Genomic DNA, 27659 nt, shown 5'->3' on the forward strand with positions numbered 1-27659 from the left:
ATAGACACGAGAAAATATTCTTACAGTAGAGAGGGAAAGATAGCAGGTTTCCAGGGAAAGATATCATTTAGACAACCTGACTTCAGAAAACGGTTAGCACACACTGCCTTTAATCCTTTTACTGGCAGCTTTTTTGTTTAGCTGGTAAAGCACATTTTGTAACAGGAGTGGTGGTATCTATGAAATAGGTTAAAAACTTCAGCTAACCGAGTTGTAGTTTAGATTCCTGTTTTTGTTTTTGTGTTTATTTTTTGGTTAGACAGTTAAACATTCATCTCGATTTAAAGGGTTTGCATTTAGCCAGGTTATAGCTAAGAAGTTGTTCATTCAACTCACGCCGGTATACATTTGGGGAACCCCCTGCTTAATGGTGAAATGTTTTCCCTTTTAGGTGTTCAGGTGGTTGCAAATAGAAGGCCACAATTTAAAACTGAATAGAGCTCCTTCACATGCTTTCCTGGCCTCCCAGCCTTGTGTGTGTTTGTGTGTCACTAGCATGTAAGGCCATCCGAAGTTGACTCCTAGGGATACTTTTGTTTGCCGCATCCATGTCCAAACAGAATTCCACACAGCCTCACCATTCACATTCCTCCCTATAAATGTATTTACTTCCTTGTCTTTTCTCTTTATCTTCTCCCCCCATTCCCCTCCCTCCAGCCCCCCACACTGTCACCCCCTTTTCTATCGCTAGAGATTTGTAGCCCAGAGAAGACGTTTAAAAAAAACAAACATGCGTTATCTCTTTTTTTTTTTACATAAAAAGTATTTCTGTTGATGTTAAAACTGTACAGCTCACCATTGGATCTGATATAAAATAATATTCTGAATGGCTCGACATTAAAAGTAACCTAATTTCATTTTCAATTATCCACAGCTGAAATATTTTTGTAAGTATAAATAAGACAAACTTAAAGGTGGGGTATGTCATTTATTTCAGAAACACTTTTTGTTATATTCCATGGAATGCTCTTAACATCCCGATGGCAATGAATATATTAAATGCTTTGACAATAAATACATAAAAAAAAGTCATCTGTGGAAGCCGTAGCGCTGTAAAAAGCACAACCAATCATTTTAGCCGGCCCGGCTGAAGTAACTGGATGGCCTACCTGCCTGTCAGCCTTCCATCTGTGCACAAACTTATCTCGTGCCCTCATTGGTCATGTGCGCGTTTGTGTGTGTTGGAGGAGGGGCTCTGTAAGGAAGTGGCAGATTTTTTCCGGTTGTTTATTTTCAAATTCTAGCGCACTCGAGCTGGTTTCTCCAAAATTACATACCCCACCTTTAAGTGATTCCAAATTGGTTTATTGTTTTCGTACTGGAACATATTGCCAAGATGTTGCATAATGAGTTAAAACATTTAAAAATAAACAACTTTGACAGTCAATATATAAATATCAACATAAAAAAGATCTATACAGTATTCACAGAATACAAAACAAATTCATTTGAATACATTGTAATAGCTTAAAAACAAACCCACAATGTATAGATCTTTGCATTTGTTGAATGCTATGTTTAGTTATCCATTGTTTAACCTTGCCCTTTAACATCCTGCTGATTTCCACTATGTAAAGGTTCACAAAATACAAACAGCATGTATTCTTTATGGTAAATAGGGCATTGCGTAAAGTGTAGTTTACATGGCGTCCCTGAAGAGTACTCGAGAAACCTTTTTTATAACTTTGGTAATAAGTCAAAGAAAAGCCACGGAGCCAATTTATTGCTGAGTTGTCTGGTCACCTTTTTTCTTTTTGTAGTTGAGTGGAATTTTCAGAGTCACACGCAGTGACTTTATTACTTAAATGGGCATGCAAAGTAATGCTCCATTATGGACAAACAATAGCTCGCTATAACTTATCTCTTGTGGTGTAATGAGTAAACATGGCCGGAAGATTATAGGACCCGGAAGTGAACATCGCAAAGGGTTCGCTCTGCTAAAGCCAATGGGATTGATCCATTTGATTTTGGAACATTTAAAAACAAGATCGTGGCAGTCACACATTTATGATACTGACACGTTTTTTTTCAACATGATAATCTCCACATATTAACTCTTCTTTTACAATAGGCTAATAGTTGGGCTATTAATGAGCAACTTCACTTCACCACTACTAAGCTAAAGGCGGCCACAATTCAGCGTGAAGAAACTGCGAGGAAACTGGCTTCCAAGCCAATATTTCAAGGATGCTACGTCATCGAGTGACGCCGAAGGAATGTTCCAATCTCCAGCATACTTGGAATTCCACAGAGGCCGCGTCCTTGGTTTGGGGGTAATTTCGAGGCTGCACATGGGTAGACTTTGCATCCTTCAAATCCCCACAATGCTTTGCGCACAGACCAATTTCCCCAAATCTGTGGTGGAAAATGTAAGGTGGGCCTCTCATATGACGCACACCTGCACACTTGCTAGCCTGTTCCACTCTTCGTTTTCCGAATGCCAGGAAGGATTCTTGCCTAGCTTCTGAAGGAAGTGACTCGGAAGACATGTGCTACCAAGCAAGCATCCTCGCGATTGAGAAACGGCCATAGTCGTCTTATTTAGCTAATTGTTAGCAACTGAAGTAGAAGCTTCATACATCCACCAGTGGGGTGTTAACTGAAATTGTTTATGTTGTTGAACAAAAAGGGGAAATCTTCTAAGCTTGTATTAACCACAGACCTTAATTTTGGCATCCCTCGTCTTAAACTAAAATTTAAGACGAGGGGACCCGCAAGTGCTAAAATGCTAACTCAATTCCTCGGTTTTAAGACTCATTCCTGCACCACTCTCTGCTATAAATGGACAGGCATGTGTGTAGAATAAACAAACAACATGATTTTCCTTCTTAAAATCCGCTAGTCTTCCACCTTCCACATTGTGTTTTGCCCCAGGCTGCATTACTACGCCCAATGATTTGAATGGAGTTGTAAATTGCAGTAGATAAGAGCATCAGCTAAACACCTCAATTGTAACTTGAACATTGTGACGCACAGTGTCTGAGAGACGGATCTGTGTGCTCGCAGGCTGGCAGGAAGACTGCAAACAGCCCAACAATACTGCAGGCAGTATAACAAGGCCTTGAGTGCAGCACACATGCACACACACACAAACACAATGAGTCCTTTGTACTCTCTCCCTGGGTACTGTAGGGGTGCGGTATGCCTTGTCAACTATGCCAGCTAGCATGGGCCCAGCCCCCCCTCAGCTGCCTAGGAGCTCTCTTGGGGTCTGTGAGAAAAAAGTTTTTTTTTTTTTCTTCTACACAGTGATTTATTGCTAATTTTTGCAAGAAAATATTGCATATAGTTAGTGAAATCTACCTTAAAAGCAGCTAATATAACTTCCCAAAAATGGAACAAACAGGATACAGCTCTGATACCAACATCAGCGTTGAAGTACATTAAAGCTCAGTGAATTGAGGCATTATAAATATGGGGAAAAGTGTCTGCTCATGTTAATATAGAACAAAATCCCAAATAATCTGAGTTTGTACTGACCTGGGTCCATGCCCATTGCTAGAGTTACAGTATTTAGTTGTTGCAACAGTTAGTGTGTCATTAAACAAGTGGACAAAAAAACTCCTTACACCCCGGTGATTTACTGAAGGGATACCTTCAGAGGCCAGTCACATGGATGCCATGACCATTTCTCTGCATTCTATATGGGGACTCGATGTTCACATGAGCGGTCAAAGGGAAAACATTGTGGATTGTGGATGTTTTTGTTCTGAAGGTTCTAACACGCTAATGTAAAACATTTTTTGCAACTGTAGTTGTTGCAAGAAAACTCTTATCATCTCAGTGCCAGGACAAAATGGATTCAGAAAACACATTGCTCTTGTTCCATCTTTTGGAGAGTCTGATGTAGACTCATGCTCCAGTGCATCGGAACGCATCGCTGCTACATTACATTGGCCGAAGAGTGTGTGGCCTCTTTTACTGCATTGCAAATTGATGGGGAAAAGCTCAGGAAGTTTGTTCTTCTGAGACAATCTAAGAAAGTCTTAATGATGACATTGTTAAAGCCATCTTCCGCAGCGCTTACAAATTGGTGCCGGAAGCATAAAGGCAAAATTGTAGGAATTTTGAAAAAACTGACATGTTGAGTTTGCTAGGGAGAACAGTGGTCTTCTTGAAAAATAGTGCCTAGGTTAAAACCTTAAATCATATGCAAGAGCTCATACTGTATTTATTTAAATGAAAGGCAGTAAAACAACCAGAGTACTAAAAAGAAGAAAATTCACTCTGATCCTGGATGGCATTTTTTCCTGATTTAGTGAAGGGCTCACAGAGCCAGATGATCACATGATACCTCCAGCCACCCCACTTCCCCTCAGCTCCTGGTGTCTGGGGCACTTCAGCCCCCGTAACCATGGCAACTCTGTCACTGTGCCTCATGGGAATTTGGATGTGTGTGCATGTGAGGGAGAGATCTCCCAGTCCCAGACTGAACACAGGCAGTGACTGGTACGGCCTTGTCAGAAAGGACCACACCTGTTTCAAACTTGGCGTACTTCATGTTAATATGTTCTCATTTCTCTCTATGCAAATCCATGAAACACAAATCGGAGCACACTTTTTCCCAGTTTTAAGCTCTGCACCTAACAATGTTTTGTCGCAGGTTAAATAAGAGAAAAAAATAGGTCTTCAGAGGAATGCGATAAGTGGACCTCATCTCCAGGACTGGCAATCCGTAGACTACCCATTTCTTCCTTAGCTAGAATTTGGATGCTGCTTACACTTCTTGACTATATCAATATTAATACTTTCAATATTCACACTTTAAACTTCTTTCTAATAACATTTGTTTACATCTTGCAGTGATGCAAATTAGTCGCTTTTCGGCGCCGCCCGCTTTTTTAAAGCTGCTTTGGGTGACTTGTGTAATTCGTGGAGAACCGAAGAGTTTTCGTTTTGGGGGGGGGGGTGGGGGTCCGTCAGTTCGTCCGTTAGTCCGTCCGTTAGTCCGTCCGACTGACGGACAACTTCTCACTTCAAAAAAGAAGAAGAAATCTAGATCGCAAAATAATTAAACAAGCGAGTGCCTGTTTTTCCTGGCCAAGGACAGGTTCTTTGAACACAACACGAGCGTAACGTGTCTTCACGTGGTTATGTCTCGTCTGAAAGGAGTGTGTAGACTAGACTTGAGTGCTTACGGAGGGCACCGGAACGCCGCTCCAGCTCTTCAAATATTGCAGTACCCATAAGGAGCTGTACACATGCCGCAGTGTTTGCGTGGCTGTGTCTTTAGTTGTAAGCACAGTGGCGATCTGTTGTTATTAGCATCTATGCTAACGAATTTAAAGAGCTTTTCTACAACCAGGTGGAAGAGAGCTCTCTCCTGAGAGGCTCAAATAACCTCAGCTCAGTGAGGTTAAGGCACACCTTGATATGATCATTATAATTATTAATGAGACATTAGAGACTAAATGAAAAACAGGTATAAAATACTAAATGACAGTAACAAAAAAGTTGTTAAAAATAACAAGAATAGAGTTTAAAAGGGGAGTGATTTGTAAAATATCCAAAAAGAAAAAGCTGCTTACAGTTCTGTTTCAAATGGGTGTTGAAAGATGTACCCATAAATCTGCTCATGATGTTCTCAAAGTGCACCAGATTGATGCTTTTAACTTCAATATTTAAAAAAAAATCTGCCCGGGGGAGCATGCCCCCGGACCCCCCTAGAGAAGATTAGGTCCCCCCCACTTAAATCATGTTCACATGGATACTAAGTACATTTGCACACATCTTGTGTCCATATCTTTCTGTTTTGGTGGTCATGCCACACCGTGCATGCGTGCATGCATGCATGCATGCGTGCATGCGCGAGTCATGGTAAGATATCTGGATTAAGAGGTTGCGTTTTCTTTGCACAGCATGAAAGAAAGGCAAAATGAATTGTCTGTGATTTTAGTTTTTTTAAGCAGAGATTGATTTCAATAATTTGTAGGGACCTCGGAGGATGTTGTAAAAATTGAAAGGAAAAAGGTTCCCCACCCCTGCTGTAAATAATAATAAAAACCCTTGATTTATAACTTAAAATCTCTGTCTCCTATTGATCTGAGTATATTATAAAGAATAGCCAGTTAATTGAAGCATTATAGCACAGGCCTTTGTCAGATGGTATATTACGCTGTTTCTTTCTGCTTCGGATAGTTCTCTCTTTTTTCACCATACCTGTGTTTGCATCACTGATCTTGTGTTTCCTTCATGACCCTACATTTCTCACTCATATATATACTCTGTTTATTCGGTTCAGAAAAAAGCCAAAGGTGAGGAGCTGTTTGACCAGATCATGTACCATCTGGACATCGTAGAGAAAGACTATTTCGGGCTGCGCTTCATGGACTCTGCACAAGTGGCGGTAAGAATGAAAATACACCTTAAACAAAAATCTCTCATTCTTTTAAACATCTTATTTGGATACTTTCACTGTTCCTGTGATTTTGTTACCTGTAATCAATCCTAATATCCACTTTCCTCAACTCCTCATTATTGTATCCATTAGTGCTGCAGAATTATTGAAATGTTAAAGGGGTCATAATATGCTTTTTGAAGTTTTCCATTTCCTGTAGTATGTTGTATAGGTTTGTGTGCAAATCTCAAAGTTCCCTTCCCCTGCCTGAAACGCCTCCGTTGGACTCCTTTTTTTACTTCCTATAACATAATGACATCACTATAAAACACTTGCACTTCTATTGGCTAGCGCACCAACACATTTGACGTGATAGGCTACGGGGCGGAACATTTCTAAGGGTTTGACCGATCATAACAGAGCTGGCCAAGCAGAGCAGACTGGGCTCTGGTTTCAGACAGAGTGTGAAAAGAGGTGCTGCAGCACAGGAAGTATGAGAACAATAAAGACCTTTTTGAACATTAAAACATGTCACAGTACAGTAGAGGCGTAATACACAATTATGACAGCTGATAATGACCAAAAAGTCTTCTTTAAGGAAACATTTATTTGGTACAGATCTTCTTTTTAAACAATCACACCATGATCCTTATAATATATTTTGAATGCTAAAAGAACATTTTTGCAAAAATATCTAAATCCCTCCTTTATATCTTCAAATAAACGGTGTTCAGTAATGTTAGTTTACATTTCACCAAGCCGTGGAGTTTTCTCTGCTGCTGCTGCTGCTGCTGCCGCTGCTGCTGCTGCTCACAGCCAGACTTGAGATTTCAGTCCAAATCACCACTCACCCGCTTGAAGGGGAGCTTTAGGCAGGGACTTTCCCTGCCAGCGATCGGCTAAAGGGATTGGTTATGGCACTCTGGGAGTCAGGCTGTGCTGGGAGACAAACCGTTTTAAGTCATTGCTCTGCCAGTGACCCTGTTCCTTCACCCTGATACTGTGTGAAGGAAGGAAAGCTGGTGGGAGGATGGAACTGAAGGGAGGGACACTGAAAAGAGAGAGAGAGAGAGAGAGAAAGAGGGGGAGGGTTGTGGTAAAGAATGTGGGGGAGAGGAGACTAGAAAGTTCCTCTGTTATCTCTCGCTCTCTCTAACTTACATATGCACCGCCTCTCCTTGACATTTCTCATGCCTCATAGAGCCTGATTTTCATGAAAAATCAAGCACAGAATAATGACTTTAGTGAGTAAGTGTGACCTCACTGCTCTTCATTTACATAACCAACCATTTCATTCAGCTGCACATATACATATTAAATGTTTAAAAATGGAATAAAGGCTGGTAAAATTGTTGTGGAGAAGTGGACTACTTGTTACATTAAATTGTTTTTGATATTGATCTCTTTTTAAAAACAATTGCTATTGCCTTTTATGTCATTTCAGCACTGGCTTGACATTACAAAGAGTATCAAAAAGCAAGTGAAAAGTAAGTACACGGAGTCACACCCTCTATCAATGTATTCTCCCCTCCCCCTAATATGCATGATTACTAACTTTATCTGTAAACATATTATGTAAATAACTGTGCTGTGTACACTTCTGTATGATTAGGCAGAAGTGTACATTATTTGTCCTTGTATATCACAATGTGTTTGTAAGTGAATGTGGTTATGTATCTGGTCTTGAAGAGAAGTTTATTCAAAAACAATTTCACCTTGTTTTTTTTAGTTACCAAATGAAATCATATATGATTGTTGAGCTTGATTCAATTTATTGAGCTGTATATTCAACGTGTCTTCCAGTTGGACCACCATACTGCCTTCACCTGAGAGTTAAGTTTTACTCCTCAGAACCCAACAACCTGCACGAGGAGCTCACCAGGTCAGTTACACAAACATCTGAATCGCTAGCCTTGCTTTTCCTGGAACTCACAATTTAAAGCCAAAGTAATCTGGTTGTTTCAAGGTTCTTTATATTGAAAATCTGTAAATCTAATACATCTTAAAGAAAGTCAGTATTATGTGTGGTTCCTGCAAGATTACTTAACTGTGTTTAGATTAGATCCACCTCTACTTTAGGGGTTGTAAGAAGGATCTTTTGGGGATACTTATCCATTGATCCATACACAAAATGTATTTGACCTCTGTGTACCATGCGACTTCTTAAGCCTGAATTATTTTCCGACTCATTTGATGAACATATTTAACTGTTTAATTTTTTTCAGATACCTTTTTGTGTTGCAGTTAAAGCAAGATATCCTCAGTGGCAAGTAAGTAATTTCCTTTTAACTTTTAACTGCCTCCCATATCAATTAATCAGTTCCCACGATACTCCAAATAAATGAGCCATTACGTGGTTGTAGCTTGACAGTTAAATATTCTTTCAGTTGGCAGTAGAAAATAAACCTTTCACATCAAATAATAATGATCTACAGTACAATTCTAGAAATTCCATTAAAAAAATCACTTATCCAATAATTGAAACAGCCTTGAATTTTTGACTACTTGCTTACATGTTAGTTCACACACTCAGAGTGGTTTACATAGCCCTGCACAGTGTACAAAACCAAAACAAAGTCAACATTTTATTGGCCCATTAACAGTAATAGATTGGTGCAGTGATGACATATTGTTTTAGTCTGAACAGGAAGTTAGCATCGCAAGCTAGCATGTTCTCACGACAAAGAAAACTTACATTTTTCCATTGGAATATTGCAGAAAAACACTTTGGCTAACACGCGCTTATGATATTTAAAAGTTGTGTTGATTTGTTGATATTATCCTGCTGAACAAAGAGTGTATGATTTTGAAGCATAAATGCAATCACTAGAAGTCAAAAGCTATAAACTAAAAAAGATTAAATTAGCTTTGTGGAACCAGTTTGGGAATGGGCCTTTGTGTCATTAAGCCACTCGTTGGCAACAGACGTTTTAAGATAAAAAGGTTTGAATATCCATCAGTGGGATATTTACTGAAATATTTTATGTCGTAGAAATACAACGTTGAAATCTCTTTGTTAAGCAGAGACCTTATTTCAAGCATCTAACCACTCAAAATGTGTTGACTTCGAGATGAAGGAATCGGAAGGGCTAAAATTCTGACTCGTTGCCCATCTGTCCTGCCATTTAACCAAGTATTTCACACTAGGGCTGCACGATATTGAAAGAAACTGACATTGCTATATTTTCTTCCCCTACGATATATATTGCGTTTTTTTTTAACTATATTTAACCGGATGAAGGATTTTAGTCACGGACGTCTGGATCTTAACTGGTTGACTCATCATACCTTAAGTCATGATCTAACATGTCATGATAATGCATGTTGCTTACCCTCAAATAAGGGGGTTCATCTGTGAATGAAGAAGAGAAGAACCTTTTTGTATCCAAAATAGTTCCAGATGGCAGATGTTGCTTTTCTTTTTGGAAGTAAATCTTCATTCTCTCCGGTATTGTCCTCCTGTGCCTCGCTCATTTTTTACCGGTGTTTTGATGGTCTGCAAACTAGCGGGGCGGGGCCTGCTGTGATCTGATCAAGAATGATTGTGATTGGTGGTTTGCTGCGCATGCAGAGCCTGCATGTCACTCACTCAAGTAACCCTGACATGAGAGCCGCGTACGTTTCCCTTTTGTAGCAAGCAGCAAAATAATTGCGACATGACGTGTTTGAGTTAATTTACCTACTTAATATCGCACGTCCTAAACATATATATTTTTTTTAAATCGCACGTCCCTGCGATGTGAATATCGCGCATGCGCATATCGCGGTTATCGCCATGACACGATATATCGCTCAGCCCTATTTCACACTACTATCTACTAAGACTTGAGCAGGACAATACACTGTACTGCCATCATCAGTAATTATCCCTCTAAACATGAGGTGTACTGCCATGTTACTATAAGAGGCTTACAGGGATTACATGTTGGGGAACAGATTGAATTATAAACCTTTGTCGATAAGTAGAATGGAACATAAGTGTACATTTTACTACAAAAAGGAAAGATGTTTGCATTGTTCGGCTGACTTATACTACACAAATAGGCCTCAGTGAAGAACAATGGGAAGATTTTAATGGCCTATGGTTGTGTTTTATCTTTATTGATGTTGCTATGTCTGACTCTCCCCCTGTCTTTGTTTTCAGGCTAGAATGTCCGTTTGACACAGCGGTGGAGTTGGCTTCCTTCTCGTTACAGGGTAAGCACAACAGGCTTCTCTCCATCTGTGTGTTTGTTAATTGGGTTCACCTCTGTAATAGCTGCCATTATTTGGTATGCTGCGGTGCACACTCCTCAGCAGAGCTGAGATATGAACTGTGTTCACTGCACAGAGGCCACCAAAATACAGCTTCTGCTTAGACAAGTGAGTGTGGTGTGAGTCAGTCAAGCTTCAGTTTTAGGTTCTAGCACAATACACTCACACACCAAGTAGTCTGGTGGTTTTCAATCTGCAGTGACTAAGTCCCTTTCCTACAAGCTACTTTATGTTTGTCCATATGGCTTGAATCTGGTAAAGTTCCTAACCCCTGAACCTACTTTGTAACTGTTAAAGCTATAACGTATGTCCCCAAATCATAATTGAGGAGCCCACTACTCACCAGACAGTCCTTTACTCATAATCCCTGCTGAGTGGCCCATCAATGTATGAAGATAACTAGATACAGTGTTGGAGGAAGAGCCCGTTCATTCCTATGGAAGTTGCTTAGAGGCACAAAACTCCCCTGACCCCCAAACATTTCCCGATCTGAACCCATAGAGCACGCATGCTTGCGTTTTCATTCAAGTCCCTTTTTGAAGCGTCACGTCCGCTCTCGGCTCATCCAAATGAATGGACAATTCAGCTTTTAACACATTTACAACTTTAAGCACCTTATGATTGTTAATAAGTAAATGAGGCCAAGAGGACGCCACGTCAATGTGATTGAGTACCACTGTTTGGCTACTGCTAAAATGTACGCCTGGCTCACTTCCAATTGGTTTTATTGTCCCCTTATGTCCCAAATGCCATCATTTTTTCAAATATCTTATAAGTGTATAGATACCAAATTCTTGATTGTGCTTCTTGTAAATTCTACAATACAGCCTATCCCTACTATTATTATGTATTACATTTAATTTGTTATAACCCTTGAAATAATTACTGCACTTTATTCCTACATAAGTATGTATGCTGCGTGTATTTGTTGTCTTGTGTTGTGTTGCTTTTGTTTTGATGGCACCTTTTTTAAAGCTTTTCTTCTTTCATTGTACATGTATAATGACATTACATGATTCTATTCTATGCTATATTTAGTCTGTTTGTTCCCTAATATGATGAAATATATTATATTTAGTGGGCTCTAAATATAGTTTACAGCAAAACCATTACTTTGGTCTCAACATGTTTCATACCCCTGTTCCTCTCACTTTTATGAATGAAGTAATAGTGTCAAGTAAAGTGTATGCATAGGAAGAAACATTATCTCCTGTTTCCTGGCAACATTTGCTTATCAAACTTCAGTGTAACGTTAAGATTAATCAGAGCAATTTGTGTTTCCATACCTGCAATACGGTTACATTTACAAATGCAGAAAATAATGGGGCACATATGTACTCTTTCTAATACTAAGAAATGTAGCTTTTGACTGCAAGAGCAATACAACAAGTGCTGCCTCAGAGGAACCAAGTTTGATTCATTAGAGACACTAAATGGAATGAGATTGCGTGCACAAACTCTTGAACACACACACATCCACACACAGTGGCTGTGGGGTAAATGCCAGCTCATTAGTGCTCCATCCTCTTCGGAGGCCCCCTAATCCAGCACCCTCTCTGTCTTCTCTCTTTCCTTCGGTTCAGCTTCTTCCCTTCTTTTTCCTTCATTCAGAATGATGTGTTGGTCCACTGACAGTCGCCGGGATAGGGAAAGGATCAAATCGTTTTTTTCCCTCTCGTCTATAACTTGAAGCTATGCTCACAGCTGGACTGTTTAAACAGTGAGGTCCTAGTTTCTCTTATCTGCCCAGGCACTGCAACATGTAATCAGAACCAAGCCTTTTCAGTCTGTCCTGTTTCTCTACACCACATACCAGAGATAAGATTATTTTTTTCACTTCCCTTTCAACGCACCATTATCCTTCTTATCTAGGAAAGATTTTAGTTTTTTTCCTTTCTGGATTTGTCTTTTTGTCACCTTAATATCTATGACCTCTGACGTGACGCAACAGTACATTACATTGTGTGCGCTAGCTTTAACGGATGATTTCTTTATTATAAGGTTGGTTAGGATTAACTGCTACGACAATATCAGGCACTCTCCTAGGCTTCCTCTTCCAAGCAATTTACATACACCTAAATACCGTATACATTCCTATTGGATAGGACTGCTGGGGTTGGGATCGAACCACTGACCCACTGATTGGTAGATCAGTGCATTAACATCCCTACAGCCACTAAACTACAAATATATGTGGTGAACCTGTGTGTCTTAAAGTGTTTATTTTTGTGTATTTCAGCTGAACTTGGCGATTGTGACCCATTAGAACATAATCTGGACCTGGTGTCAGAATTTCGCTTCATCCCCAACCAGACGGAGGACGTGGAGCTAGCAATATACAACGGATGGAAGGATTGCAGGTCAGCATGTCACGAAAACTATTTTTTTACTTCTATTTATATTTAAGTACATGTTTTCCAAGAGGGTAACAACAAGTAGCGCTCCTTACTTTCTTTGTTTTCTTAAAGGACTTAGACTTCTTTAATCAGATATTTTTAAGGCAGTATCTTTTAATGTATTATTGTTACCCACAGTTCTGAAGACTTGTCTAGCTTCTGATGGTGGCTCGTGGTCAAAATAATATAAAATAACTTCCACTCCCATTCAACAAACGAAATAGACCTTTACAATTGTCAAATCAAAACAAGAGGCAAAACTCGAGAACATGATAAACAAACTTAGATTGTCTTTCCTTCTGTTATATTGAGCGTGAAATAATTAAACAGTTAACAACTGTTTCTAAACGGCGTCTTCCTCACAGGTCTCTTTGGTATTCCGCACAGATCTGTGTTTCTTAAAAAAAGGTCAATTTGGGAATTGTAGTCTTCTTTTATTCCCTTGATGCCATATGTTGCCACTAGGAGACAACATTACTTGACTTATTCACAACAACATAAAATGGCTCTAACATTTATGTTTCTATTCAATATGTAGTGTTACCATAGGAACACATGCATGCACATTGTGTTGCAACCAGGGTAGGAATTTCACGGCGGCCATGATGGCCATGGCCGTCGTTGCCCCTCGGTCAGCCGTTATGCCCCACAAATAATTGTACGTCCTACAGCCACCATGGCCTTTGTGCCCCTCACACTGTTAAAATCTCGAAGTTGCTTTAAAAGCGTCAGAGCAGTGGTCTGGTCTCTAAACTGCATTATGCTGCGTTCACAACGGACGCGATGCGAATATTCACATTGCTCTAATCGCTGCAGTTTCACCGCGGCTGTCAGCTGTTTTTACTCCTGTCATTCAAACTGGATGCCCTGGAGAGGGGGCGGGGCTTATATCCATGTAAATACTGTGGTAGAAACCAACTACAACAAAATTAACATATTTTACAGTGATTTAATTGTAATACACATTTCAAAATGATGCCGAAGTAACTACATACTGATACCGGTTAGTAAAAACCATGAATTAATGCTTTGACAATTCTGCAGACAACCTTTTTAAAATGGGTGTTTTCTGAATGGAGACCGGATCGATCAGGCTAAACTAACCTGTAGCTGCTGCGTCCACACTCACAACAACGTCCTAAAGACAGAAATAAAGCAGCGACTGTATTCGCCATGACGCTCGAGTTGAACACATTTATTAAAGAGACTCTCGGACACACACACACACACACACACACACACACACACACACACACACACACACACACACACACACACACACACACACACACACACACACACACACACACACACACACACACACACACACACACACACACTTTTCCATTTCAATGTATTGCTTGTGCATACAGTTGAATGTTGGAGCTTCACTGTGCACTGCTGAATGATGTATGCAGAGTTTGACCCTTGAAGGCTGTTTCTTCTGCTATGAAATGGAATATATTTGTTACATATTAATAGAATTTTTGATTTGATTTTGGATTTGTGAATGGGAGAAGTAGTAGATGGAAAACATACCAAATACTAATTATTCAAAGTAGAGTATTTCATCTTATATACGCTAATACTAAGGAGGCATAGGCTTATATGATTATAATGTTTGACATTATTGATATTAAAAAAGTGATTGGTTTTCCATGTCATTCGTGTTTTTTTCTTATCAGAAAGTAAAGTTATTTATTTGTAAGCTCCAAATCCCAATTTTTCCCTCAATGGCCTTTGTGCCCTGGCATGTGGCCTTTGTGCCCTAAAACAATGTGTGACACCAAAGACCAAATGGCCTTGCCCCTAAAATGACGAAAATTCAAGCCTGGTTTCAACATGACATGGTTCTATAAATATATTAGGGGTGCACCGAATGGGAAATTCTTGGCCGAAACCGATACCGAAAGGCCGAAAATGATTAATAGAAATATATATAATGTATACATTTTTTAGCAATGTTGTTCAGCTTCCTGATTATGGAAAAAGACATGATTATGGCAAAACTTAACTTAAATAATAATCACTAGTATGGGTCCATAAAACATTTATTCAGCACTTTTGAATGCATATAGTACATTAATTCCAAGTCAAGTGCATTTTCTTTTCTCTGTAGGATAACTACAACAAAGTGCATTCAGAACAAAGCCAAGGTGCTTTAAAACTGCATAAACATCTAGGCCAGTAGGCCTACAACAAAATAGTGTAAATAAAGACTGTAACAGCCAGGGCTTCAACAACAACAAATGCACCTATAAGTGCATGCATACAAATGTGCAAAATGGATAAATCCACATGAATGTAACGATTTACAAATGAAATTACAATTGAATTTCAAGAATCTAAATAAGGCTGTCTGTCCTCATAAGTAAAGTAGTACACATTGTATAAAGATACATAAAGTGAAAACTGGATACAAAATCCACAATCAATTAAAAATTAAATTACAATTTCAAGAATCTGCAAATAAGGTGGTCTGTCCTCATGAGCAATGTAAACAACATTGTATCATTTAGATACCGAAAGTACAATATATTGAACACTGTGCTGCTGTCATTTCCCCCTAATGATAACCTGAGATGGTGAATTATAACTCACAATGAAAATTGTTCAGGAAAGTGGGTATAGAGTAGACATGTAGAACTAGATAAGCTTATGATAAACCAGCCTTGTCTACTTATTAAGGAAAAGTGGGAGGTTCTTTTTAATGAACATTAGCTTCTCTGCTTTATCAGCCATAAGTCTGTTCCTCTTCTCATCAAGCACATGAGAGGCAGCGCTGAACAGTCTCTCGCTGTCAGTGCTTGTGATTTGATCTTACTCCGCATATTTGTCCGGGTGTTTTGATTTCAAGTGGTGGAGTAATCCCGAAGTGGTGAAAGTCTTTGCAGTTACACCCCCTCGAGAAATGTCAGCTGAACACGTTTTACAAATCGCAATCCGCGCCTCTTTCTCTGATATTTTTAAATATCTCCAAGCGGCAGACATGTTGGCTGTGAGCCAGCCGCGAGCATGGTCGCGCGCCGTGCTTGTCGCTGCGTTTTGATTACGTCATCACAACAACACGTTAGCTTACCAACGTAACCCTGTTCTCTGACATTCGGTGATATTTTTTCGGTGCTAAAACCCTTTCGGCCGAAAGAGCCTTTTTAACCATTTTCGGCCGATAATTTTCGGCGGCCGAATATTCGGTGCATCCCTAAAATATATATTTATTTAATGATCTTTTTTTTTTTCTTCTTCTTACTCCTGATGGATTCTCTCTATCAGACTCACGATACTCAACCCAGGTGTTTAATATTTAGGCCGATAGTGAATATTATGGTTCCAATAATGTATTTTATTACAGAGAAGTAGCCGTTTTACTATAACTAAACTACTGCACATTCTGCGTCTCATCACTGCATGGTTACTTCTGCTTTCAATTCTTGTGGCTTGAAGCTTCCATTGTGTTTTTGATCGTGCACAACGTCAACCATGTTGTTTCTCCTCCCCTCCACCCCTCCTCCCCTCCTCTCCTTCAGAGGTCAGATGCCGGCCCAAGCTGAAATTAACTACCTGAATAAAGCCAAGTGGCTGGAAATGTATGGGGTGGACATGCATATGGTCAAGGTAACTGCCACTCACTCTTTCTCACTAGCATGTACTGTACAACCTGAATTGGAAGTGCCCTCTATGAAAGAGGGGAAGTGAAAAAGAATATGCGAGAGGCTAACAATATCTTCTTTTTTTCTGCAGGCTAGAGATGGCAACGAGTACAGTCTGGGTTTGACACCCACTGGAGTTCTGGTGTTTGAAGGAGAAACAAAGATCGGGCTCTTCTTCTGGTATGTTTGTTTATTTTTCATTTATTTGTATCCTTAAAAGAAACACATGTTTCAGATTTCATCAATCCTCCCTCTCTTTGTGTTTATTTGTTTTGGACATATGTGTTTTGTAGGCCCAAGATCACCTGTCTGGATTTCAAGAAGAGCAAACTGACTCTGGTGGTAGTGGAGGACGATGACCAGGTGAACACACACACACACACACACACACACACACACACACACACACACACACACACACACACACACACACACACACACACACACACACACACACACACACACACACACACACACACACAGATTCTAGGCATACAGTGGAATGTTAAAAATGCCAAACATGCATTCATTACTCACAGTAATCCCTCTTGACAACATGAATGACCAATCTAAATGCTCCCTACATATTTGATGTAATGATTATAATGAATGTACTGTGTTTACCACACTTAAATCACCCAACGTAAGCGAATTACTAACTAATAGCAGTTAATTATAGATGGTATCATAAGCATTTTAAGCAGGTGTGGATTGTTTCATGCTGAATGACTTATTTCCAAGAAACGTATAAACACATGGAGAAAGTTCGTCAGATCTTTTAATTAAATCAATTTGTCTCTCAGGAAAAACAAAGTGTTAGTGCTGGTCGACTAAGAATGTATTTATTGGGAGACAGCTCTTGTAAGAATATACATATTTTGTTTGTTCGTTGTGTAGGAAGCTATTCACATGGGTCATTCATTACTAATGAGAGATGCACAATTTGAACAAAAGTAACATCATTTATAACAATAAAATATACAATTATATTTAAATGCTCCAAATAAGGATCTTTTTGTAAGTCTGTAGAATAGGATTAGTAGCCCGGGATATATGTTGCTGTACAATTTAATTCAGAATAATTACTAATATTTAGATTTTACTTATTATTGCGTTTAATGCGATTTGGATTGTCCATTTTGTCATTTCAATTACAATTTGATTCATTTTGTAGGCCTACAACCAATGTCAACGTTTGTGAGCATCATACATAACATCTGAACACAGTGTCTTAGTGAAAGCAAGTTATTTAAAACTTGATATTACTAAAATTGTAAAAACGGCTTGTAATACACCGTATATTTCATATCTGGGGCCTCATGTATAACGCCGTGCGTAGGATTGACGTGGGAAGGTTGCTTACGTAGTAGAAATCCGAAAAATAGGTCCATACATTTTACGCCACTTTCCGACTCACCAAACATTGCGTACCGGCGAGGAAAGTGCGTACGGCACGTCTACGCCGGTTTCCCTTTTATAAATCACAACCGACTCTAAATTGCGGTGCAGCTTTTGCGGGCTTCACTTAACGCCCATATTTGCCTATAAATATTCAAAGAAACACCCTTTCATTCATTAATTTTGACTGACTGCATTGAGAAGATCGCAGGAAATGACGTCAGAACAGCTAAAAAAACATCTCACACCGCGTCAGATTTTGGTTATTTTGGGGAGGTCGAGATAAATCATATTGTTTGGTGGATGCAGTTTGAACCAGAGTAGCAGCATGGAGGTCGGATCGTCATCAAAATAAATAAATAAGTGGTCCGATAAAGGTTAATGACAAAAAAAATACACATAGCCTTCCTCAGGCAGTGTGTTTGTGCCGGGGACAGGAGACCCCCCCTTGATGAGAAACGGTAAGAAATGATCGGGGAATCCCTCCGGAGTGGAGTCATGACGACTGGATCTAAATTATGTTTTTGTATTTGGTGGTTTGTGTCCCAGCTGTCGATCAGCTGGGACCCCCCCCCCCCCCCCCGCAGCAACTCTATATCCACCAGTTAAGGGAAATACAACTAATGTGTTGTTATATTAGCTGTACAATTGACCACATATGGTGTTCTTAGTTTCCATACCTCCTGTTTTTTACGAGCGACTTATCAAGTCTTGGCAAACGGCATAAAACACGATTAAACATGATAGTAGCCTATATAAAACCATGCTCGTATCTACAACCTATAGAAATGCAAAACGGCGTCATTTAGACGTAATTCTGTCCTCCTGCTTACCGTATCATTTATGAGAAAACATTTCATAACATTAACCCAACATATTCGAGGCGGTTTTAAATAACATATCCGTATTTATTTATTTCTCCCAGTTATGTTTTTGTGTGCACTGAGGAGTCTCAAACAGGCGTTTGTTAAATCATTTTAAGATTGGCTTTAATCAATGTTTGAAAATGAATTCTTCATATATGATAAATGAGAGGTAACATTTTATTTATGGTATTATTTCCACATATTTCTCTCCATTCTTCCTTCTGCCAACGGTGTCGCAGTTTCTCGTCTCTCCCGTTTTTGTGCTTAGTACGTACTCATGGGTTAGAGTTTGCGTGGAGGACCGCACGTTTTCCCGTCAAGTTAGTATTTTATAAATCGCAAACATTGCGTAGAAACTGCCGTACTCCATTTTTTGAGCGTATATCCCTTTTATAAATGAGGCCCCTGAGCATTTCGAATAAAAGGAAACAATTGAACAAGGTATATCTCAACATTTTACAAAATAATAAGCAAAGCATCCAAAAGTCTGTCCCTTTTTAATTTTTTTAAAGCAATAAACTAAGAAGGTTATTCTGCCTAAAACTTGTGTCTAAAGCGGTGCCTGAGCCCTGAAAGAGGCTGCTTCCAAATCAAAAGGCAACAAGGCTTAGTATTGTACTGCCCAGAGGCTAGTGTATATGAGAGAGAAGGAGAGTCTGTTTATGTCCAACCTGGAGGTCTGTCAGTGAGGTTAATAAAGAAGCCTGCCCCCTCTGGTATTTCTGGTATGCACCTTTCTCCTACACACAAACACACACACACAAACACAAACACAAACACACACTTCTTGTATCCCAGCTCTGTCCTAAAGTGCTATGTTGTATGCCAGTCTTTTCCCAAAAATGTTTTACTGTGCATTATTACATTTTCTTGAACGACATTCTGACCTGGAGGATGGTTGTCTTGCTTTTTAAGGGATTTCTTTATAGATAAATAAAACTCTAACATCAGCAGGATAAACTCTAACTGCTGATGTCCACCTTGTGAAGAACATGTTGTATGTCTCTTACTGTAAGTGAGAACTTATCAACTCTTCTGTGTCGCCCAAATTTGACAAACGATCCTTCCCAGGGCAAAGAACAGGAGCACACCTTTGTCTTCAGGATGGACCACCCTAAGGCCTGTAAGCACCTGTGGAAATGTGCCGTGGAGCACCATGCCTTCTTTAGGCTGAGAGGGCCGGTACAGAAGAACTCAGCCCAGTCCGGATTCATCCGCATGGGGTCACGCTTCAGATACAGGTAACAGAATGATGTACAGGCAGATCAAAGGTTTAAAGATGCTTTTGAATTAGGCACTTTTTGTTTTCTTGCGCAAGTAAGTACAAAAGGTTTGGGATATCTTTTTGTATAAAATACACAGGGCTTATTAAAGTTATCTTGCAATATTTATAGGGGCCCTATTATACTGTTGGGGTTCTCCCTTTCCTGTAGTGTGTTATAGGTTATTGTTCATGTAAATGGTCTGCAAAGGCGTCTCTTGAGCTGTATCTTAAAACATTTTGTGGACTGCACATTCTGAGCACAAGTGACCTAAAAAGAGACTAGTTGAGATAAGCGTGGAGAACAAATGCTGCTGGGATTGCTTTAAAGGGGGAGGGTAGGAGGTGTGGAGATGGGTGTGTTGAATGCTGATAAGTTAAATGCTGATAAGTTAAATGCCACAGAGAGCCGTGTGTTTGTTTCTGTACTGTCTCAACCTACAAACAAAGATAATCCTAGTTTGATGTGTAAAAAAACAAGTGCGTACACACAGATACTTGCATTGGTACAAGGCAGGCACTCAATGTCAACATGCTGCTGCAGCCAGCTAGCTCCCTTCTGTGTGTTTAAACCCAGTTTGGATTAGCATTGGCAGTAATGTTGGTTTTACACAGAGGTTACAGGGTTTTGTTGTTTATAGATGGTTATCGCTCTGATGGGTCCGGAGTTCACCAGGGGTCAATGCTGGGCCCTTTTTTTTTTTTTTACTTAACAAAGAATAATAAGAAAATGTCTGTTGCATTAAATTCTGCATTGATCAGGCTTACGATTATAGTGTTAATATATTTTTTTGTTTGTGTTTCCAGTGGAAAGACGGAGTATCAGACAACCAAGGGCAATAAAGCGAGGCGGTCAGCATCTTTCGAGAGAAGGCCCAGTCGACGTTACTCCAGAAGAACCATGCAGAACAGAGGTGAGGACAGCACTCAAACTCACTCCTGCAAAGCTGTGTATATAACAATATCAAAACGTAAATATATTACATGACAAGCACTTGTTAACATACTATCAACTTATACTGTGAGATATTACCTTTCTGTATATTTATATTTTAGAATCTTTCTGAACTGTCTGTTCTTTGTGTTTTCACAGGACCTTACCATCCCCAAGAGTGAGTACACTGATATTTAAACAATGTTACCATGCCATTTCATGATAAAATTACCTTACTCTTATCAATTGTTGTAGCATCTTTGCTGTGTAGTCCTGTTTTTAAAATAACATTGTAAAGTCAAGCACTGGAAAACACTTAGTCAAAGGTCATATAACAGTTTCTACAGTGCTTAACGTGCTGTAACTCACACACAAACAAACACTGGCTCAAGGAAAGCCTGGTAAATTGTAAAAGTAGTGTAATGGAAAAAAGTATTGTCATTACATTTTAACATCTATGAAAAAGCATTGTGGGAGACTTAAAGAGACCTTCATCTTTTATGTAATTCATAATTCTTGCAAAGTGTTTACAATTTGTTCTTTGAATAAAATCTAAATGTCTTTCTTTGCTCAGGATTCTCACCTCTGGCAATGGCTTCAGCTCCAGCAGAGTAAACAAGGTGAGAAGCAAGATTCCCGTGTGTATTCAAGTCCTTACTCCATTATACAGAAAACTAACATTTCTGAGTTACAGAAAATCAGAAATGAGACCCAAAGTATCAAGTAAAAATCTAAATTGAAGTAGGATAAAAGGCCAGTAATTGTAGATCTTTTACAAATAATTATTTTGTATGACTAGTGACAGCTAACATAAAAAAGTGTAGAACTATCTATGACAACTTACAATGAAAAGTATAATAATTCCTTCCCTTTTCTCAACATTTTCAATACCTTCCAATCTGATCCTTCTTTGTGACAATCACTTCTACCCAGTGCTTGAATTGGAATAAAAAAGGTGCCAGTACTCTAAATCAGCAACAAGTATTTGGCACAAAGTCATAGTATATCCTATAATGCTGGTGGGTTTGTCTCTTTTCTGTATATTTTAGAAAGGCTCACTGTACTTAAACAAAATGACTCAGGGTGCATCTGAGATTAGAGGGGGTGCAGTGGTAAAGTGCTATTTTTATAAGTGGGGAGTGAACCACCCTCTAGTCTAGGGGGGTCCGGGGGCATGCTCCCCCGGGAACATTTTTTTTTAAATATTGAAGTTAGATGCATCAATCTGGTGCACTTTGAGAGCAAAATGAAGAGATATATGGATACCTCTCAACATCAAAAATGAAACAACTGTAAACAGATTTACTTTTTCTTTATGGATATAAAAGAAAGTAAAGCTTGACTCCTACTGGCTGGTTAAATGACTCCTCGTCCCTGAGGCCACTACCAGTTTTTTGTGCCATTTTGCTGGATTTATTTGTCAATAGCGTTGCTGCACAAAGTGATAGCTCTCTAGTTTAAATCTACTACCCCCAAAGAAACATATGGAGATGGGTTACTATTTAAAAGAAATTGCAAATCTATCTGGGAACAGTGGGGCCTGGCCTCAAATCCTATAGGGGGGTCCGGGGGGATGCTCCCCCGGTAAGATATTTTTTTTAAATGTTGGACTTAAATGCATCAATCTGGTGCATGTTGAGGGGGAAATAAAGAGACTACACCCATATGAAACAAAAATGTATACATTTAAATAATCATAAAATCATAAGTACATGGCCATAACCAATAACATACAATATCCAATATGAAAAAACATTGAAACTTGAAACAGAGTCAGACCAACATTTGCGCTGCGTTGCGTTTACAATATATACGTATATTGCCGGCGGCTGAGCCGGTACTCAGTAAGAAGTGCCGGTACCACATGGGTAAAAATCAGAAGTGCCGGTACTGCGTACCGGTGAGTACCGGCCCAATTCAAGCACTGCTTCTACCACCTCTACCATCCTTACTCTCTGACATATGTTTTGTTTTTCTTTCCACCTGCAGGCTCCCATTAGAGGTGCACGGTCAGCTGTGCCTGCGGTCAGCCCTGTAGCTGCTTCTGCCTGTGCACCCATGGAAATCGAGGCTCTACCCAGAAGTCCTGGAGGGGAAAAGCGGAGGTTGGTACCGGATTTCACAATCAGTTATTTCCAAAGCCTGCTTATTTTTTGTTATTTTCTAAACTTGCTGACAGTGGCTCCATAGCGAAGTGTGTTTTTCATGTTCTAATGACACAAGAGTGGCTTAACATGGCTTATCCATTGACCCTGTCTTGCTATGACTAGGGAACACACGGAAGAAAGAGAGGAAGGCAGACACAGAGTATTTGTGTGTTTTTGTTCTATTTCCTACCTGCACATCTCTTCCATGCGTAGCGGTTCTATTTAGAAGTCCAAGTCATTGCATTCACTTGTCACGCATCATGTACGTTGAGATGTTCTCGGATAGGTTATGCCATGCAGAAGGGATCTTTATGCATGGGTCTGCATTTATGGGTGTTGCTTGGTAAAGTACAGCAGTATCAGATATTGAAATTCATAAGTGCAATATTTAGCCAGGTGGCATATTCAAGCTAAAGAAAGATGGATGCAGTTAATATTATTATTTTTATTTAGATTTGTATAACACTTTCAACCGCTATCTACCCCATCTCAAGGTGTGTGTGTGTGTGTGTGTGTGTGTGTGTGTGTGTGTGTGTGTGTGTGTGTGTGTGTGTGTGTGTGTGTGTGTGTGTGTGTGTGTGTGTGTGTGTGTGTGTGTGTGTGTGTGTGTGTGTGTGTGTGTGTGTGTGTGTGTGTGTGTGTGTGTGTGTGTGTGTGTGTGTGTGTGTGTGTGTGTGTGTGTGTGTGTGTGTGTGTGTGTGTGTGTGTGTGTGTGTGTGTGTGTGTGTGTGTGTGTGTGTGTGTGTGTGTTCGTTCTATGAACTCTCCTCTGTTATAAACCTGCAATGTCCCCCTGTGTGTTCCAGTATTAACATGTAATGAGGACAGAATGGTCTTGTGTGGAACAGGCCAGGTAGGTACCAACGAACCTCGCCATCGCTCTGGCTTTAACCAATCAATTGCTGTGCAGTGTCGGGCTTTCAGATTTTTTGCTTGGAAAAGGGTTTTCTTGCGATGGAATCGTCTCCTGTGATTTGCTGTCTTGTCTGCTTTTGATCAGCATGAAATGCCAACCTAACGGGTGTTGGTAATATTATGATTAATTTTTTCGGGTGCTGTGCTGGGTTCTTGCTACTTGCGTCTTTAATCAATGACATGACATGATTTCAGCTTTGGATCTGTTCAGTTGAAGGCTTTGGTGGAATGAAGTTTGTAGACGTCTTTACTTTCAGTTATCTTATGTCATGCTGTGCATCCTGTTAACCATCTACCTGCTCATATTTAATCAGAAGTTATCTTTTTGCCAATAAAAAACGTTGCCAATAAATGTACAGCCTATATAATTAGTGATGCTAAAGCATTACCAAAACAGGTTTTAGATTTACGCTGGTAAGAAAACATGACGTGTTTTTTTTCAGTATAAAGTAGTCACTCGTACTTCCCGATAAGACTTATCAAGCTTCTAGGGAACAAAGCTAATTCAGATTTACAGCTCAGGCTGATCCTGTTTCTAGTAAAGAATATTTCTGTTATGCTAAGAGGATAGCCAGTTATAGGAGCAGGATCCTTTTCTTTGTTATGTATTAACCTGAGAAACAGGATGCACAGATATGACCTTGGATCGAGCCGTGCATAGAGAGATCGATGACCTATTGCAATGTTTTTTCTGTATCCTCCTCTTAGAATTTGTAGCTCGAAGGTTAAACGGTAAATCCTAAAGGCTACAGAGATATTTATCTTAGTTGTCAGGAAAAAATATGAATATTTGATTACATTTTCATTGACACAACATTCTGTGTGTGTGTGTGTGTGTGTGTGTGTGTGTGTGTGTGTGTGTGTGTGTGTGTGTGTGTGTGTGTGTGTGTGTGTGTGTGTGTGTGTGTGTGTGTGTGTGTGTGTGTGTGTGTGTGTGTGTGTGTGTGTGTGTGTGTGTGTGTGTGTGTGTGTGTGTGTGTGTGTGTGTGTGTGTGTGTGTGTGTGTGTGTGTGTGTGTGTGTGTGTGTGTGTGTGTGTGTGTGTGTGTGTGTGTGTGTGTGTGTGTACTGATAAATAAATAGTCTCACAATGTGGCAGCAGTTACAGGGGACAGGAGGAGGATGCTTTGAAAGAGACTATACCGCTAATATCTGCGACTAATTCCTGGTGCTCTTACCTTTCTCATTCCAATCCTTTCTCCTTTTCTTTAATTACATTGTGTCACTGTTCCTGCATGCATCATTATAGCCCTTGGCTGTTACATCTTCTCTATCTCTCTGTCTGTGTTACTTCAACTGTACATGACACAAATGAAAATAATTACTAATATGCTTAAGCCTATACAATTATGATATGATGCCTTTTACACTTATAATATAATCCAAAAATAATTTAAAAACAATTATGAAGCATGATGAGGGGGTAATATTTCAGGAATTACATCTGAATGTAATGTTCTCTTAATTAAATTGAATGTGAAAGGGGAACACTCAAATGTATCAAAAAATATATATACTAGCATGTCTTTTTTGCCTAGGAGCCATGTGCCACTATAATTGGATCAACCTTATCTCACCAAATTAGAACATACCAATTATCTCAGAAAAGATTCAAGTTATTTTTCCCAAATGTAAAACTTAGTCTGAATATTGCCCCCATCATACTGGTTCTGTACTTTAATGTTTTTTACCTAGAGTGGCCCTTGTATGCCGTCGTAGCAAACGGCTGTATTACTTTGTCATGTTGTGCTGCGTCTGTGTTTGTTGCCCTCTCTCTGACCCTTTCCTCACTCTCTTGCAAACTGCTCCACTTCTATATCCTTCACTATGCCATTATAATAAGTGAGTAGATCACTTTACATTAATGCCTTTGGAATAAGTTCATCACATTTTAATCTCCATTGCTAACGAGAGGAAATGGGAACATTTTAAAAAGGTCAATCTAAGTTCATCCCCCGTAAATCTAGTCAAAGATCATTGGGTTAGTCACTGTTTAGCGGTGGAAATGGGAAACTGTATGCTCCCTTTCCTCTTGTGTTCCCAGTAGAGCTGTCATCATGAATAACAGCTTCTGGCTCAGGGCCTCCAGCTCTGAATATATAAACGCAGTTATGACATAGGCCATCAGCTGCCAGAGGTGCAAAGCCAGGCCACTGATGCTCCAGAGACACCCAGTCCACTTCACTCCGCTCAAGTGTGCAAGTCACACTTGTCAAAGCACACTTAAATGCACGCCAGTGCACAGTGTAACTGAATAAATGTACCATAAGTTACATGTCTTCTACAGTAACCTGACACGTCGAGCTTATCACGACCATGAACACCTCATTTATTTATTCATGCTGTGTTATGCCCTCTAAAATAACATTTTGGTTAAGTTGTAGTACAACAATGAAATGATTTCCTATGTTAAAATTAAAGGAGCTCCTAAAATAATTATAGAAAATCCAAACCCAGTTTATTTCCCAACTTATAAAATATTGACGCTCAGTCAGAGGCTATCACCGTCTGGTACAGGGGAATTTTTTAGCGTCTATATGAGAAGTACTGGGACTTTAACTGACTCCAATGTAAACCAGTCATCATCATTATTAGACAGTTTAAGCAAAATACTTTTAAGTGCGAGAAAATCAGGAACGCGTGTCATGTACCAATATCACAACAATCTTTTCTTAAGCCTAACACTTACTTACTAAACATATTTAGTTACAAAACTAAAGTCCTTTTTCTTTCCAAAATGATCTTTTACCAAGCCAAACACTTGTGATGGCCTAATCCTAACCAACACCAGCGGAAATTGACAAAACACAACCAAAACTGATGAATCACAATTTAAAATGCACCACTGATCAAACATTGAAATTGACCAGATGGGAGTGAGAATGTGCTTCTTTAATCTTTAAAGATGAAAAAGGTTGTCTAAATGTCAAGCCATATGCAATGAACTACACTTTAAAGAACCAAGCTTTTCATCAGCTACCTCACAAATCTCTTCTTCTGCCTCTCTGTTGTTCCTCTTTTCATGTCTTTCTTTATATCTGAGTTACACAGCGTATGTCACTGTTATCTCTCCCACCTTAATTTGCATACAATCAGCTTCTCTTTGCTGTTTTCATTCAAAGCTACCCTTCCTTTCCCACGCCAGTATTGCTTTCCAGTTTACTGTACCTTCACTCAACCCCCATCTCGTTACACCCCCCTCCTGTTTGTCCACTTCCCTCCACCCTGTTCTCCTCAGGTCTCCTCCTCCCTCCACCCTTCCTGCTCATATGTCTCATCAAAGCTTCCAACATGAAGTCAGACAGATCCGAAGAGAAGACAACGGTCTCACCCTTTGTACTGACATGAAATGGACGGCATACTGATAAATGTGCTCAGCGGGGACTCACCCTTGAACAAAACGTGTGGTATTGGTGGTTGTGACCGTACCACATGGAAGGAGACATTTGTTGTGAATGAAGCCGTGCCTTATTTACTGAAACATTCCTCAAAACAAACAAAC

At 39.6% G+C, this 27659-nt stretch overlaps 1 protein-coding gene across 5 annotated transcripts in view; it reads left to right on the forward strand.

Moving 5' to 3' along the window:
• The window catches only part of epb41l5 (erythrocyte membrane protein band 4.1 like 5), a 54432-nt gene that overhangs the window by 11797 nt on the left and 14976 nt on the right, over positions 1-27659 (forward strand). For 3 of the 5 annotated variants that reach the window (XM_079666795.1, XM_079666797.1, XM_079666794.1), the window contains exons 3-16: positions 6242-6346; positions 7782-7824; positions 8141-8219; positions 8563-8607; positions 10482-10534; positions 12831-12951; positions 16515-16602; positions 16729-16817; positions 16931-16999; positions 19954-20142; positions 20970-21076; positions 21256-21274; positions 21671-21716; positions 23086-23201. In XM_079666795.1, the coding sequence (XP_079522921.1) occupies positions 6242-6346; positions 7782-7824; positions 8141-8219; positions 8563-8607; positions 10482-10534; positions 12831-12951; positions 16515-16602; positions 16729-16817; positions 16931-16999; positions 19954-20142; positions 20970-21076; positions 21256-21274; positions 21671-21716; positions 23086-23201 (1169 nt within the window). Of the gene's footprint in view, positions 1-6241; positions 6347-7781; positions 7825-8140; positions 8220-8562; positions 8608-10481; positions 10535-12830; positions 12952-16514; positions 16603-16728; positions 16818-16930; positions 17001-19953; positions 20143-20969; positions 21077-21255; positions 21275-21670; positions 21717-23085; positions 23202-27659 lie in introns of all 5 variants that reach the window. The other 2 variants (XM_079666796.1, XM_079666798.1) reach the window with 1 other exon arrangement.

The sequence above is a fragment of the Notothenia rossii genome (genome assembly GCF_949606895.1).
Source record: "Notothenia rossii genome assembly, chromosome: 2".
NCBI classification, from domain to species: Eukaryota; Metazoa; Chordata; class Actinopteri; order Perciformes; family Nototheniidae; genus Notothenia; species Notothenia rossii.